At 38.9% G+C, this 13,514-nt stretch overlaps 1 protein-coding gene across 1 annotated transcript in view; it reads right to left on the reverse strand.

The window, feature by feature from the left end:
- Positions 1-13,514, reverse strand: part of RAB5B (RAB5B, member RAS oncogene family) — a 71,663-nt gene that overhangs the window by 18,903 nt on the left and 39,246 nt on the right. The window contains exon 5 of the mRNA XM_069758418.1: positions 5,349-5,442. Coding sequence (XP_069614519.1) covers positions 5,349-5,442 — 94 coding nt within the window. The remainder of the gene's footprint in view (positions 1-5,348; positions 5,443-13,514) is intronic.

The raw sequence follows: 13,514 nt of genomic DNA on the forward strand, positions 1-13,514 counted from the left end.
TTTTTTTATTTTCACAAGGGAAACAGGAAAAAATGGACCCCAAAATTTGTTGTACAATTTCTCCTTAGCAAGCTGATACCCCCATATGAGGGAGAAAACCACTGTTTGGGCGCACGGCAGAGCTCATAAGGGAAGGAACGCCTTTTGACTTCTTGAATGCAAAATTTGCTGGAACAATTAGTTGATTCCATGTCGCGTATGGAGAATCTCTGAAAATCCCCCACAAGTGACACCATTTTGGAAACTAGACCCCTCAAGGAATGTATTTAGATGAATGGTGAGCACATTGAACCCCCAGGTACTTCACAGAAGTTTATAACGTGAAGCCGTGAAAGCAGATACCCCATATGTGGGAGAATACTACTTTTGAGGCACAGTGAAAATCTCAGAAGGGAAGAGGCGCCATTTTCTGGAATGGCTTGAGGGTGCCATGTCACATTGGCAGAGCCCCTGAGGTGCCAGAACAACAGAAACCCCCCATATGTGAACTCAATTTACAAACTACACTCTGCAATGAATTCATCTAGGGGTGCAGTGATCATATTGACACCACACGTGCCTCACAGTATTTTATACCACTGAGCAGTGAAGAAAGAATAAATTACATTTTTACCACTAAAATGTTGTTTTAGCCCCAAGTTTTTAATTTTTCGAAAGACCAATAGGATTTTTTTTTTCAACAAACAGCTACATTTTTTTCCTGAGTGCGCCAATATCCTACATGTAAATCGGGAAATATTTTTCAGGTACAGTGCAAATCTCAGACGGGAAGGAGCGCCATACTATAGTGCAGATTTTGCCGTTATGGTTTGTGGGTGCCATGACCCACTGGGAGAGGCCCAGAGTTGCCAAAACAGCAGAAAACCCCATAAGTGACCCCATTTTACAAACTACACCTCTCAACTAATTCATCTAGGAGTGCAGAGATCATACTGACACCACAGGTGTGTCACAGAATTTTATACCATTGGGCAGTGAAGACAAAAGAACTACATTTTTACCACCATAAATTTGTTTTAGTCCCAGATTTTACATTTTCACACAAGTGGGTAAAAATGGCACCAAAATTTGTCCAACAATATCTACTGAATGTGGCAATACCCCGTATGTGGCTGTACAGTCCTACTTAGCCATACGGAGAAATGGAGGGCTATTAGCCTCCTGGAGCGCAGATTTTCCTAGAATAGTTTGTGAACTCCATATACAGAGCCCCTAATTGCTAGAAGACTCCATTTTGGAACTTATACCCCTCTGGCAATTTATCTATAGGTGTTCAATTGCAGCATTTAGGGGGTGAAAGTGCCGGGAGCGGTGCGGGACCACTCCTGGCACAGAGTGCCCTGTGGCAGCTGTCCAAAGCAGCTGACACTCGGCGGTGATCGCCGATACATATCAATACGGCACAGGTCAATAAGTCCCAGGGACGTATGAATAATTCTTGTGTGGGAAAAAGCTTAAAAGTCGGCAGTCGTTAAGGGGTTAATGTTCGCAGTATTTTTAGTCAGGTGTTAAAGACTGGCCATGCAAAATTTCATTCAAATCAGATATTTGTTATATATATGCATGTCATCGGCATACAGACTCACCTTTTCTATTACGCTATTACACTTAAAACCAATGAAGTCCTTCAAATCTCTCAGTTTACAGGGCAGTGGCTCAATTACTGATGCAAATAGGAGAGCGGGCAGCCCTGTCGTGTTCTCCTGACCAACTCAAATGGCCCTGACAATAGAACATCTACTCAGTCTAGCAGATGGTGACCCATAGAGAACTTTGACCCAATTTAGAAACTTAAGACCAACTCCCATTTTGCTTAATACTTCCCATAAATAATTCCACTCGATGATGTTGAAAGCGTTTGCAGCGTCAAGGGATGTCATTGGTCTATTTCCAGACTCTATTCATCATTTGCATAGTAGGAGATAACTGTCTAATGTTGATAGCCGTAGATTTGTTAGGCATAAATCTTGTCTGGTCTTCATGGATCACTTCTGCTATTTTATTTAACCTACTGGCAAGTACTTTAGCTAATATTTGGCTACTATTTTATTTATATTTTAATATATTAGACAATACGAATCTGGGTACTCAGGGTTTTTTTCCAGTTCAAGATTAAGACAATAATTGCTTCATTCATAGATGTCTACCACCACAAAATATGTAGCCGCAAGGACTCAAATATACTCTGATAACACCCGCGCATGCTCGGATAACATGTTATCCAAGTAGTTTCGCTCATTACTTCAAATAGGCTTTCAGGAGCATCATATAGTAAGTGTAGATTTTACTGTTATGGTTCGCAGGTGCCATGACCCACTGGGAGAGCCCCTGAAGTGACAGAACAGCAGAACCCACCATAAGTGACCCCATTTTGCAAACTGCATCTCTCAAAGAATTCATCTAGGGGTGCAGTGACCATATTCACAAAATGGGTGTGTCACAGAATTTGAAATCATTGATCAGTAAAGAAAAAAATACCATATATTTTCGAGTATAAGCCCAGATTTTCAGCCCCAAAAAATGGGCTGAAAGTGCCCCTCTCGGCTTATACTCGAGTCATGGAAGGCGGAGGGGTCAGCAGGTGAGGGGGAGCGACGCCTGTCAAATACTCACCTGCTCCCGGCGCTCCTGACGCGGTCCCCGCATGTCCCACGGTCTTCGGGCGCCTGCAGCTTCTTCCCCTGTTCAGCGGTCACTGGTACCGCTCATTAAAGTTATGAATATGGACTCCACTCCCATAGGGGTGGAGCTGCATATTCATTACTGTAATGAGCGGTACCAGTGACCGCTCACTACAGGAAGAAGCTGCCGCTCCTGTGGGACATGCAAGGGACTGCGTCCAGAGCGCTCGGAGCAGGTGAGAATGTCATATTCACCTTTCCGCGTTCCACCGCCACCTCGTCTTCTGCGTCGTCTGCACTGACTGTTCAGGGCAGAGGGCGCGATGACGTATTAGTGTGCGCGCCGCCCTCTGCCTGAACAGTCAGTGCGGAGAGACGGGACACTGAGGAGCAGCGACGAGAGGTGAGTATGTAATTTTTTTTTTTTAGTGCAGCAACCGTCTTACATGTGGCTATATGGAGCGTCTATGGGGCCATAAAGAACTGCATGGAGCATTATATGGGGCATCTATGGGGCCATAACGGCATGGAGCATTATATGGAGCCATAAAGAACTGAATGGAGCATTATATGGGGCATTATATGGGGCCATAAAGAACTGCATGGAGCATTATATGGAGCATCTATGGGGCCATAACTGCATGGAGCATTATATCGGGCATTACATGGGGCCATAAAGAACTGCATGGAGCATTATATGGAGCATCTATGGGGCCATAAAGAACTGCATGGAGCATTATATGGGGCATATTTGTATATGGAGCATCTTATGGGGCCATAATGAACTGTATGGAGCATCTTATGGGGCCTATTCTTTATGGAGCATCTTATGGGGCCATAATGAACAGTATGGAGCATTATATGGGGCTCCTGATTCAATATGGATATTCAAAAACACTTAACCTACTGATGTCTCAATTAATTTAACTTTTATTGGTATCTATTTTTATTTTTTGACATTTACCGGTAGCTGTTGCATTTTCCACCATAGGCTTATACTCGAGTCAATAAGTTTTCCCAGTTTTTTGTTGCAAAATTAGGGGGGGGTTGGGGGGGGGTTGGCTTATACTCGAGTATATACGGTAATTACATTTTTACTACAAAAATTTTCTTTGTGTACAGTACTGCTTAGCCAGACGGCGAGACTCTGGAGGGACGGAGCTCAATTTGCCTCCTGGAGAGTAAAATTTCCTAGAATAGTTTGCGGACTCCATATACAGAGCCCATAGGTGCCAGAAGAGCAGAATACCCCCCTCAGACGACTCAATTTTGGAAATTACACTCCTCTGGGAATTTATCTACAGATACATTGACAATTTTGACTCCATGGGTGTTTTCCAGAAATGAGCAGCAGTGGATGTTGCTAAGTGAAAATTGCAAATCTGCTATTGTAGTGCCCGTACATTGCTGTGCCTAGTACATTATGTCCAGCCCGCACTTTTGGAGACACACACCTGAAAAATTAGGCAGGCTCTCATCGCTACTAAAATGACAAACGTTGATGCTAACTGCAGTTTAGGCACACTGGGGATCAGAATGGAGGGTGGCATTTGGATTTGGGAGCAAATAATTCACTTGATTTCTTTTTTTAGGGGGGGGGGGGGGGAGGTCGAGGAGCTATAGTGCTTTTCTAGAGCCTTTGTGCGATGCCTAGATGATGGATTTGAGTGGGGACTTGATTTTTTTGTGGATTGAGTTGAAGCTTTTATTGGGAACATTTTACATAACATTTGGGATCGCATTTATACTTCGCTCTACGCTGAGCACATACTTTGGGGTTTCCATGTTTCTCTCCAAGTGACGCAATGCAGATTAAATCCCTGAGGGAGGCACTCACTATAATGAGGCAGCAGCGTCACTCTGGACTCCGACTTTGGTTGACCGTGCTTCTATGGACACCTTTAAAAAAAAAAAAAAAAAAAAAAAAAAAGACACGGCTGGATCATAGACCAGACTGCGTCCACAGTGCCTCCTTCTGCCTTATCATAGGGAATCTTCTGCCGGTGGTTCTGTCTGAATCACGTATTTTCAGAGATTTACACAGAAACCCATGTGTAAGTGCTCAGCTTAGAGCGCAGGATAAATGTGAGCTGAGCTTTCCGACGATCTTTGGGAGGCAGAATGAACAAAATAGCAGATGAAGAATTGGTTTTATTTATTTTTTATGCCATTTCTCATGCGGTATACACAATTAGACAACTTTTTTTTCTTCAGGTCGGTGCGATTACAGCGATACCAGATTTATATAGTTTTTTTTATGATTGGCTGCGGTCACACACTAAAAGACACTTTTTATTACAAATAAGTAACAAGTTTTGCCATTGCAATTAAAGGCATCAGACAGCCGGGGCAGTGCAGGCACAGCTCTTGCCTGTGACAGCCAGGGCTCAGCTGTGAGCGCCGATCGCACAGGCACAGCTCCTGTGCCACACATGATCTCCTTAATGTACCTATACGTCAAATGTCATGAATAGCAACCTATAAAAGTTCAATAGAGGCCAAAGAGTCAGTATTATTCTCGATGGGATGAGGCAATATATACAGTAAATGTGGGGCTGAGATTGCAGTAGGTGCATGGAGTCTTGAAAAGCACGTTTCAAACCTTATCTTGGTGATAACTTTTTAGATAGGAACTTATAAGTCACGTAAATGCATGCTGAAATTATTAGGTAAGAGACAACAGTAATTATTAGGCATGAATTGTTCCAGATAGCAGTTCAGCCTTACCTATTGCAAGAAACAGGTCATTGACATTCATGGCTGTCTTGGCAGAGGTTTCCATAAATAACAGACTGTTGTCATCTGCGTACGCTTGGGCTTCCTGCAAATCAGCACAAAACAAAGAGCGGGTCAAATTCTCAGATCAATGACCGAGGTAACGTGAGAAAACAGCTGGAGAAAGCATTGAACTTACAAGTAGTTGTACGCTGACCTGTTACAAGGGTCGATACAAGATTCCCTTGTCACTCTGCATATTGGCATAATCAGAGGCACAACCATCAGATACAAACCATTCTCTTTATTTAGATTTACATTTAAAAAGATGGATCCATATGAAAAATTAAAACTTGACGCGTTTCTGGCACAACGACAACCCTTAATCCTACAATCTTAATAAAGAAAATAGTTTATAATCGGAGGGCTGTGCCGCTGATTTTCGCTTGTCTCTGCATTTTGGTTGTAGTGCAGCGGATGGATTCAGCACCCTCTGACGGACATGTTCAGGGCACCTATTTTGCAGCAGGCGGGTGAGGTTCACATACTTTTTTTCTCTTGACAGGTTGCCAATAGGAGCTAGAAAACTCAAGCAGCTGAAGAAATAGTGGGCTAAAACAAAGCCCCATCTGAAACTACCAGTCGAGTACTGAAAGTATAGTTACAACCTTCATAGCATGTACTTCTGTGATACCCAGTAGCAAGTCTATTATATCAGCCTGGTAAAAGAATATTAGACTTTACACAGAGTCAGATTATTTTCTGGTTAAAATTTTATTCTTACTAGGCCTATCTGAAAAAGGATTTTTGCAGAAAGGGAATGCATTAGAATTGTTGGCAGCACTTACTAATTGGAGTTCCCTTGGGATTGTACAAGTTTTTCCAGCATATACTTCAAAAGAATTAAAAGTGAATGTTAGGCAAAAAAAAGAAGAGGAAGAAAAGAATAGATAAAGCTGGAGTCACTAAGAAAATTGCTCTTCTAAATACCAAAATGATATAACTATCATACATCGAGGTCTCTAAAATATGTATTCAGTAATAGAGATGAATGAATTTGTTTGGAAAACATTCACCAATCTCAAATTCGGTATGAGCGTTGCACAATTGGATTCGTGTTTGGATTCCAGAGCTTTTTCCCTAAAAATCAGCAAAAGTCGGCTAAAGTGCGGTGTCACAGATCCCTACACCGTGATGTCACTAATTCGTCACGTGCCTGCTCTCACACGTGACTTGGGGTTGTGCCTGCAAGGGTAAATCTATCTCCTCACCCTCAGTCCAGCATTCAACCTCTGTCCTATGCTGTAATGGGAGCATAAATCACACACCGACCCAGGCCACACACCCACTCATACGCGCTGCCACCACTCACCGAATACACGGGTGATGAGTCCCAGAAATAATAATACTAATAAAAATATGTCTATCACTCATAAGGCTCACACACCTTAGGCTATGGATTCTTTTAGAACATTCAAGGTTCAACTTGTTAAAGTTTTACACTTTAATAACAAAAGGGTCAGTGCTTACAATAAGAAAAGTTATAAAAATATGATAATAAAAAGACATACAACTTATGCAAAACAGTATCAAAATAAACAGGAGAAAACTTACAGAAATTACCTAACTGGTAGTTGCTTTCTGCTCCCTGAGGGGGGTGAATGGAGTTGGTGGAACACATCAGCTTCTCAGGCTGCCCTCACATGTGAACACAATTCTCTGTCGGCAGCCTAAATATATAACTTTGGTCTGAGGTCAGGTTTCTAGACTGGCCCCTCAGGTTAATATCATAATTCCGGGCTGTTTGATTGGCCACGGCCACTCTACTAATGAATATATTATTTTCTCTTTTGAGACACTTGTGAAAAGGTTCTCAGGAATAGATCACCTCAGGCCGCAATTAGCAACTCCCCTCCAAGACCTAAGAGGTGCCAAATATTACCTTCTTCTTGGCTCTAGCTAGACCTCCTGGTGAGATATGGAGACAGAATTTCTACTAGTCCCAAGGAAGTACCTATTAACACCTAGGTGCGACTTGCCTTCAGGATAGATGTTACATTATCACTAGTCATACATACTGTATAACCCTAGACATATGTCACTACAAACATATAGATATACATATAAACATAATCCACATAAAGCTATAGAATGGGACGGCACTAGAACGATACCATATACAGCATTCAGGACTTGAGATGGGATCCAGAGTATTAGGCGTCACGCTTACTCCGGGGTATGAGGTGCTCAGCAGCTGAAAACTAATAGTTCATTTGTACTCATAAGTAAGAAAATATGCGGCACTCACCCCAAATTCTGCAGTGGAAAGCGTGAATTTTAATGGAAAACTTCAACAGATAAACATCCGTTACAACATAAGGTAAGCAGGAGGGTGCGGTGTTGGAGCTTGGACGACGGCCGTTTCGCACAGCAGGTGCTTCAACGGGTCCAGATGGTAGATTGCTACACGTCATTTCCTTATAAAGGTTTCTTGACGTGCAAGCGTTATTCAGAAAGTGAAAATACATATATAAAAAATATGTGAAATAGTGACAAATTATAACATAATCTACATAAACAGAACCTGCAATATAAAGGATTAATGCAATTAGTATTTTATACAACATTAAATATTAAATATTCTTATTAGTAATATTGCTTTTTATTTTTTACTTTTTAAGAGCTATATTTATAGTATTTTTCCGACCTATACTATTATAAAAATACAGACATGTCAAGCCTGTCGTTTAATCCTATCGGACCTTGTGCGTTAGCATTTAGGATCCATTTGGCTTCTTTTTGTAAAAGTAGCCTGTCTTGATCACCTCCCTGCGGGGGAAATTTAACTATTTCAATGCCTGCAAAACTGAGCAACTCAGGGTTGGTTTCATGTTTCTCTCTCATGTGTTCTATTAGTCTTAGACAGCCTTTTCCCGTTCTGATTGAATTATAGTGCTCTCTGAACCTCACAATCAAAGGTCTTATTGTCTTGCCGATATAGAAATACCGGCACGGACAAAACAAAACATATATCACATATTTGCTTTTACAGAAGATAAAATCTTTTACCCTATGTGTAATAGAACCTATTTTCAAAGGATTTTTTGTTACATGAAGGTGACAGAATCTGCAATTGCCGCATTTATGGTTCCCTACAGCAGTATTACTAGTTAACCATGTATTTTTAGAAGACAATAATCTGTTATGCACCAATAAATCAGACAAATTGTGGGCACGCTTATATGCAAACTTTGGAGCATTTTTATATATTGATACAAGATCTTTATCTGTTTGTAATATGTGCCAGTTTTTTCTGATAGAGGCATGAATAGCCTTATCCATATTACTGTGCCTAAAACAGAATGAAAAATTACTGTCAATTTTTTCACTTTTATTTTTTCTTTTTAGAAAATGGGATTGAGTATATTTATTTATCCGAGTTTCGGCTTCTTTTAGTAGCTGTGAAGGGTAACCTCTTTTTAGGAAGCGGGTTTTTAATTCATTTATCTGTTTATTAAATGTTATATCGCTGTTATTAATTTTACGCAATCTCGTCATTTGGCTGTATGGCAGTCCTCTTTTCGTGTGCAAGGGATGAGCACTCCCGAAATGAAGAATATTATTGGTAGCAGTTTGCTTCCTAAATACTTTGGTAAAAATATTTCCTTCTATAATTTCCATTTTGACATCCAAATATTCGAGATTGTCATTCCCAAAACAATAGGTAAATCTCATATTTTCTCTATTGGAAAGATTCAAATATTCCACAAATTCCCTAAACTCTATTTCATTACCATCCCATATGATCATAATGTCATCCACAAATCTAGTATAGAATCGAATATGCTTCAAAAAGGGGTTATTAATATTATTGACATATGTATCCTCAAATACTGCTAGGAACAAATTTGCATATGTACAAGAGATGGGCGTACCCATTGCAGTTCCAATTAGTTGTGTATACCATCTATCCATAAATTTAAATGAATTATTTGATAATATAAAATCCAAACTGTCCAATATAAACGCAATAATTTCTGGATCTAATTCCCTTTTAAGTAGAATTGTTTGAATGGCCTGTATACCTTTTTCCTTTGGGATTCGAGTGAATAAATTCACTACATCAATAGATGCTAAAGCAAACGTAGGTTGCCAATCTACCTCTTTTAAGATTGATACTAATTCTCCTGAATCTTTAATATATGAAGGAATTGTTAGCAATAATGGTTTCAATAACCAATCCATATATTGAGACAATGCTTCGGTTACAGAATTGATCCCTGAAATTATTGGGCGTCCTGGGGGTTCTTTTGTATCTTTATGTACTTTAGGTATACTGTACCAATGGGGAAATTGCGGGTGTTCTAACAATAAACTCTCTGCACGCTTTTTTGGAAGGATTCCTTTCTCAACATATTTCCTCAACAGCGATCTTAGTTTAAGTGTATATTTGTGGGTGGGATTATTTGGCAAAGTACAATAGGTGGTCTGGTCATTTAATTGTGTGTATGCGTCTTTTATATAATACTCTTTATCTAACACAACAATATTACCTCCTTTGTCAGCTCTCCTGATAACGACATCGTCCCATTTTTGTAACTCTTTCAGAGCTATTAATTCGTTATTGCTAAGATTGTTTGCTGGGGCAGGATACAGAACTGCTTCTACATCTTTTATAACCAAGTCTTGGAAGAGATCGATGACGTTACCAGGAGAGGTGGGAGGTATAAATCGGGACTTAATACCGCCTCTGAATGATTTCATTTTGTCCATATTTACAGTCTGTGTGCTAGATGTATCATTTAGACTCAATAGTAGTGCAGCATCTTTGCTATCTTCATCTATTGCCGCTGGATATACCATAAATCCTAAAGCTCCAATCTCATTCTCTGCAAACGTCGATGTTTCATGTAATATTTGTAAGCCAGATGTAGATGACACATATTTTTTATCTTTTTGGAAATATTTATGAAGATGGAGTTTCCTTATACTTTTATATAAATCAATCTTGAAGCCTGTCAAATCAAATGATTCCGGGAGGCAATAATTAAGCCCTTTAGATAATAATGCTATATGGTCTGCATTTAAAGTTCTTTTTGACAGGTTTAAAACCTGCAGTCCATCTGTTGTTTCTTCTGTATCCGTCAAATTTATCTTCTCCATGAAACTTGTTTTCGTTTTCCTTTGGGCATTGCGGTTTTTTCCTCCTCGTCTGATCTTTCTTCTAAAGGGATTGAACCGCTTGCTTTTACTGAAGTAGTGGACTTAGGTTCACCTGTGTCCTCTGCAGCACTTGATTCGGAATCCGTAATCCAGCCGTCTTGCCTTTTCTTCTTATAGGCTTTTTTACTTTTTTGATTGCGATTTTTATTGTAGTATGCAGATTGCTTTTTATTTTTGTTCCAATTAAAAATAGCCCCCATGTCGTAATCGGTTTTATCCCTTAAGAATTTTTCTTTCTTTTGTTGTTTAATTTCTATTTGCAGTAATGTTAATTTTCTTTCCAGTTTATTGTGAAAATTTTTATTTTGATTATCTGTCACTCGGGAAGATAATTCTTTTTTGGCTTTCTCTAATTCTTGACATAAGATTGTATATTCTTTCTCATTTTGGGAGGTTACCAACAATAATAAACTGCGAGAGCACTGCAAATGAATTTTTTCCCATTCCTCTTGGAACGAACTGTCATGTTGAAACTGGGAGATTTCCTTGAAAACACGCAAACCTCTGGGCACTCTGTCACAGTCTATATATGATTTCAAAGATTTAATAGTCCAAAAAAGCCGCATTTCCTTTTCGGCAAGCATGCTAATTTTGGTTTCCAAGGTCTTCGTACTAATAATTTGAAGCTCATCCTTTAAATTGCAGTCTGCAAAAAACTCCACCGCACCCTCTCGCCCTGCTAAAATACCAAGGTTTTCCGATCCTGTATTCTCAGTGGAATCCATCTTTTCCGTATTATCATCCATGATTATTATTAGTCCTCAATGCAAAAACTTTTAAAGTATAAACTTGTATCAATCAAATCTGTGCTCTGTCCATCAACATGAAATTGATAATCCACATAAAGCTATAGAATGGGACGGCACTAGAACGATACCATATACAGCATTCAGGACTTGAGATGGGATCCAGAGTATTAGGCGTCACGCTTACTCCTGGGTATGAGGTGCTCAGCAGCTGAAAACTAATAGTTCATTTGTACTCATAAGTAAGAAAATATGCGGCACTCACCCCAAATTCTGCAGTGGAAAGCGTGAATTTTAATGGAAAACTTCAACAGATAAACATCCGTTACAACATAAGGTAAGCAGGAGGGTGCGGTGTTGGAGCTTGGACGACGGCCGTTTCGCACAGCAGGTGCTTCAACGGGTCCAGATGGTAGATTGCTACACGTCATTTCCTTATAAAGGTTTCTTGACGTGCAAGCGTTATTCAGAAAGTGAAAATACATATATAAAAAATATGTGAAATAGTGACAAATTATAACATAATCTACATAAACAGAACCTGCAATATAAAGGATTAATGCAATTAGTATTTTATACAACATTAAATATTAAATATTCTTATTAGTAATATTGCTTTTTATTTTTTACTTTTTAAGAGCTATATTTATAGTATTTTTCCGACCTATACTATTATAAAAATACAGACATGTCAAGCCTGTCGTTTAATCCTATCGGACCTTGTGCGTTAGCATTTAGGATCCATTTGGCTTCTTTTTGTAAAAGTAGCCTGTCTTGATCACCTCCCTGCGGGGGAAATTTAACTATTTCAATGCCTGCAAAACTGAGCAACTCAGGGTTGGTTTCATGTTTCTCTCTCATGTGTTCTATTAGTCTTAGACAGCCTTTTCCCGTTCTGATTGAATTATAGTGCTCTCTGAACCTCACAATCAAAGGTCTTATTGTCTTGCCGATATAGAAATACCGGCACGGACAAAACAAAACATATATCACATATTTGCTTTTACAGAAGATAAAATCTTTTACCCTATGTGTAATAGAACCTATTTTCAAAGGATTTTTTGTTACATGAAGGTGACAGAATCTGCAATTGCCGCATTTATGGTTCCCTACAGCAGTATTACTAGTTAACCATGTATTTTTAGAAGACAATAATCTGTTATGCACCAATAAATCAGACAAATTGTGGGCACGCTTATATGCAAACTTTGGAGCATTTTTATATATTGATACAAGATCTTTATCTGTTTGTAATATGTGCCAGTTTTTTCTGATAGAGGCATGAATAGCCTTATCCATATTACTGTGCCTAAAACAGAATGAAAAATTACTGTCAATTTTTTCACTTTTATTTTTTCTTTTTAGAAAATGGGATTGAGTATATTTATTTATCCGAGTTTCGGCTTCTTTTAGTAGCTGTGAAGGGTAACCTCTTTTTAGGAAGCGGGTTTTTAATTCATTTATCTGTTTATTAAATGTTATATCGCTGTTATTAATTTTACGCAATCTCGTCATTTGGCTGTATGGCAGTCCTCTTTTCGTGTGCAAGGGATGAGCACTCCCGAAATGAAGAATATTATTGGTAGCAGTTTGCTTCCTAAATACTTTGGTAAAAATATTTCCTTCTATAATTTCCATTTTGACATCCAAATATTCGAGATTGTCATTCCCAAAACAATAGGTAAATCTCATATTTTCTCTATTGGAAAGATTCAAATATTCCACAAATTCCCTAAACTCTATTTCATTACCATCCCATATGATCATAATGTCATCCACAAATCTAGTATAGAATCGAATATGCTTCAAAAAGGGGTTATTAATATTATTGACATATGTATCCTCAAATACTGCTAGGAACAAATTTGCATATGTACAAGAGATGGGCGTACCCATTGCAGTTCCAATTAGTTGTGTATACCATCTATCCATAAATTTAAATGAATTATTTGATAATATAAAATCCAAACTGTCCAATATAAACGCAATAATTTCTGGATCTAATTCCCTTTTAAGTAGAATTGTTTGAATGGCCTGTATACCTTTTTCCTTTGGGATTCGAGTGAATAAATTCACTACATCAATAGATGCTAAAGCAAACGTAGGTTGCCAATCTACCTCTTTAAGATTGATACTAATTCTCCTGAATCTTTAATATATGAAGGAATTGTTAGCAATAATGGTTTCAATAACCAATCCATATATTGAG

The sequence above is a fragment of the Ranitomeya imitator genome, chromosome 3 (assembly GCF_032444005.1).
Source record: "Ranitomeya imitator isolate aRanImi1 chromosome 3, aRanImi1.pri, whole genome shotgun sequence".
NCBI classification, from domain to species: domain Eukaryota; kingdom Metazoa; phylum Chordata; class Amphibia; order Anura; family Dendrobatidae; genus Ranitomeya; species Ranitomeya imitator.